At 35.9% G+C, this 2,985-nt stretch overlaps 1 protein-coding gene across 1 annotated transcript in view; it reads right to left on the bottom strand.

Annotated features, from left to right (window-relative positions):
* Nucleotides 1-2,684, bottom strand: part of LOC125043767 (delta-1-pyrroline-5-carboxylate dehydrogenase, mitochondrial-like) — a 22,665-nt gene extending 19,981 nt beyond the window's left edge. The window contains exon 1 of the mRNA XM_047640083.1: nucleotides 2,604-2,684. Within this exon, the coding sequence (XP_047496039.1) occupies nucleotides 2,604-2,647 (44 nt within the window). The 5' untranslated portion in view covers nucleotides 2,648-2,684. The remainder of the gene's footprint in view (nucleotides 1-2,603) is intronic.
* Nucleotides 2,685-2,985: the final 301 nt, after the last annotated feature.

The raw sequence follows: 2,985 nt of genomic DNA, 5'->3' as shown, positions 1-2,985 counted from the left end.
CAGTAACAGCAGTAAGAAATGGGTTCTTGCACTTGGACATAGTGTCATCCTCGATACAGCACTCGGTAGGGTTGATGAATGGAGAACTTCACCCTTATGAACAGGTGGAAATCCTGCAGAAGCTCATGAATGAGACCCTTCCTGAAGTCTGCCCAGTCAATCTCTCACTCCAAGTGCTTTGTGCACTCCTGATGAGACTTCCCATCACTTGACACAGAAAAGACGTGTTAGCCACTCCTCCAACAAAAATAAAATCTAAAATTATTTATAAATGCCAGTCAAATGCATTATCCATCCACCTATAACAGGATCCCTAAAGCACTCTAAGAGACATCCATAATTCCCATCAACTGCAACTGGAATCATTACACTAACAAATACTGTTTATCACCTGACCAGTTTTTTTTCCAATTTTGCAATACTTTTTTTTTATGAAACGGTATATGAAGGAGAATTGAAGATGCAATCTATCCTGACAGCCCACAAGTATTGATAAAAATCTATTATATTCTTTTTCAATAGCTTCATCTTCATCTTCCAGTATCTGTAATCACCTCCCTCTTGATTATCCTATTAAAAATGTTCACCCTATTTTCCCATATCATCCACTGTAATTTTGCTTAAACCTTTTACATCCTACTGTTTGTCAAGTATTTTTTTTTTTTTTTTTTTTTTTTTCAACAAATTCCATATCTCTGATTTTCCCTCTTGACGTTTTCCAAGCAATCATATATTACCATTTCCTGCATCTTTATTATATATTTGTCTATTATCCCTCACTATCCCATGATTTTACTTGTAACCCCCTATAAGGTCTACTTTACTTGTCTATCCCCATTATTTTCTTGTTATACCTTCTTACTTTCTATTATCTGGATTTCATAGTTTCTATTGATTCCCCTCTAATTCCCTCTATAGTTTCCCACTATTTTTTTTTTTGCCTGTAGTTAGGTGACATTTTAATTTATTCACATTTTCCTTCAAGCTTTCCAGTGTATTAACCTTTTTTTAATGTGTCAATAATGTCATCCAATCTTTAGTTTTCTTGTTTCCTCCTATGATGTATATAGTTTCCATTTTCCTTTCATGTCCAAAGCAATTTCCTACTGCCTGCACATTTTATCAATAACATCCACATACATTTTACTTGTGTCTATTATTTTCCCTAATGATTTCTCTGTTCATGTTCTCAGTCAAAAATCCCACTCCCTTGAGTAATCAAATTAATAATCAGTATTTTAGATCACATATTAAGTAAGTAATGACAAAGATAATACCTGGAGAGATTATCATAAAAAAAAATTTTAAAAATGTAATATATCATACATTTACAAAGATTTGATGATTGATGAGGATTGATGAGGATTGATGATGATGATGATGATGATGATGATGATGATGATGATGATGATGATGATGATGATGATGATGATGATGATGATGATGATGATGATGATGATGGTGATGATAATGATAATGATGATAATGATGGTGTTGATGATGGTGAAGATGATGGTGATGATAATAATGGTGATACTGCTGCTGATGCTGATGCTGATGATGATGATGATGATGATGATGATGATGATGATGATGATGATGATGATGATGATGATGATGATGATGATGATGATGATGATGATGATAATGATAATGATGGTGATAATGATAATAATAATGATGATAATAATAATAATGATGATAATAATGATAATGATGGTGATGATATAACAATGTTGATACAAAATCAAGTAAAACCTTACAGCAGGCATCTTACAAACCAACACAGGAACACAGAGAAACACCTGCAGGCTAAACAGCTGTTTAATCACACCTGTTTTACACTACTGCTAGGGTTGCCAGCATTCCTTATTCCATTAACATAATGTATACAATATTGCAGTTGGAATAAAAATACCACAATAATATCAATTATATTTCTGCATCTAATCAGATTTCCCCTCTTCTATCTCATCTCCCCTCTGTCACCAACCACATTCAAGAGGGAAACATTGTATGCAGACTTGTAGCACAGAAAGACGATTGGGGAATTATCTGTCTGGCTAGCAACAGAAGGGGAGAGCCTTACGTAATATCAATTTCTCACGTTAGGCCTATTAAAATCTAATTTCAGAATGCACATGATCCTGTAAAACAAACTAGTATTTTGATCTTGTGGCTAATTACAAGGCACAATAGCTACATTCCCACCCTTAACATAAATCAAATAAGCGTTATCGATTCTTTTTAACCATCGATTAATTGACGAAAGTCGCGTGCGCCGATAGACCTACATTTTACGCATTTAGCGGTATTGCAAACCACGTTGCGCCGTTGCAAGTGTCTGGCCACGACGCACACAGACTATTCTCGCACAACACCACTTCACAATTCACAACTAATGTCACGGTGTTACCTACTTTCCACTGCTCTTTACAACTGCTCTTGCAAGACAGAGAAATGATCACATAACCACCCTATAAAAAAAATAATCCTGAATATATACATCTACGACTGATCCATTCAAAAATTAATATAACTATCGCATTCCCTAAAAAAAAAGGAAAGATTCCTAAACCCATAAAGATATGAATAATAATTACCTATGGGCAGTGGAAAAAAGCGTAGATCTAACGGAGGCCAACATGACCGAGCGAGAGTGAGGGGAGAACTGGAGCGTCGTCTGCTGTTGCGCGAGACCCCTGCGCCGCCGGCAGTGGAGGTGCCTTTGCTCTTATCTCTTATCCTTTTATACACCTGCTTCTCTTCCCTTTGGTGTCCTGAGGCTTATTGGGCTGGGAGGAAGAGGTTTGCTGAAGGAGTTGGTGAAATGGTGGAGTTTCGTGGAAGCTCGGTTCATGTGCAGTAATTCTTGAAGTTAAATGAGCAAATGCTTCTAGCGGAAAGTTCCACTTTGCGTTGCTTCAGTTTTTTTTTTTTTTTTTTTTTTTTTTTTATTCCCATCCACAGTTTAGATATTCTTAA

This window comes from Penaeus chinensis, chromosome 1, assembly GCF_019202785.1.
Source record: "Penaeus chinensis breed Huanghai No. 1 chromosome 1, ASM1920278v2, whole genome shotgun sequence".
Lineage (NCBI taxonomy): Eukaryota > Metazoa > Arthropoda > Malacostraca > Decapoda > Penaeidae > Penaeus > Penaeus chinensis.
The sequence above is the reverse complement of the archived record's forward strand: the minus strand, read 5'-3'. Positions and strand labels throughout refer to the sequence as shown.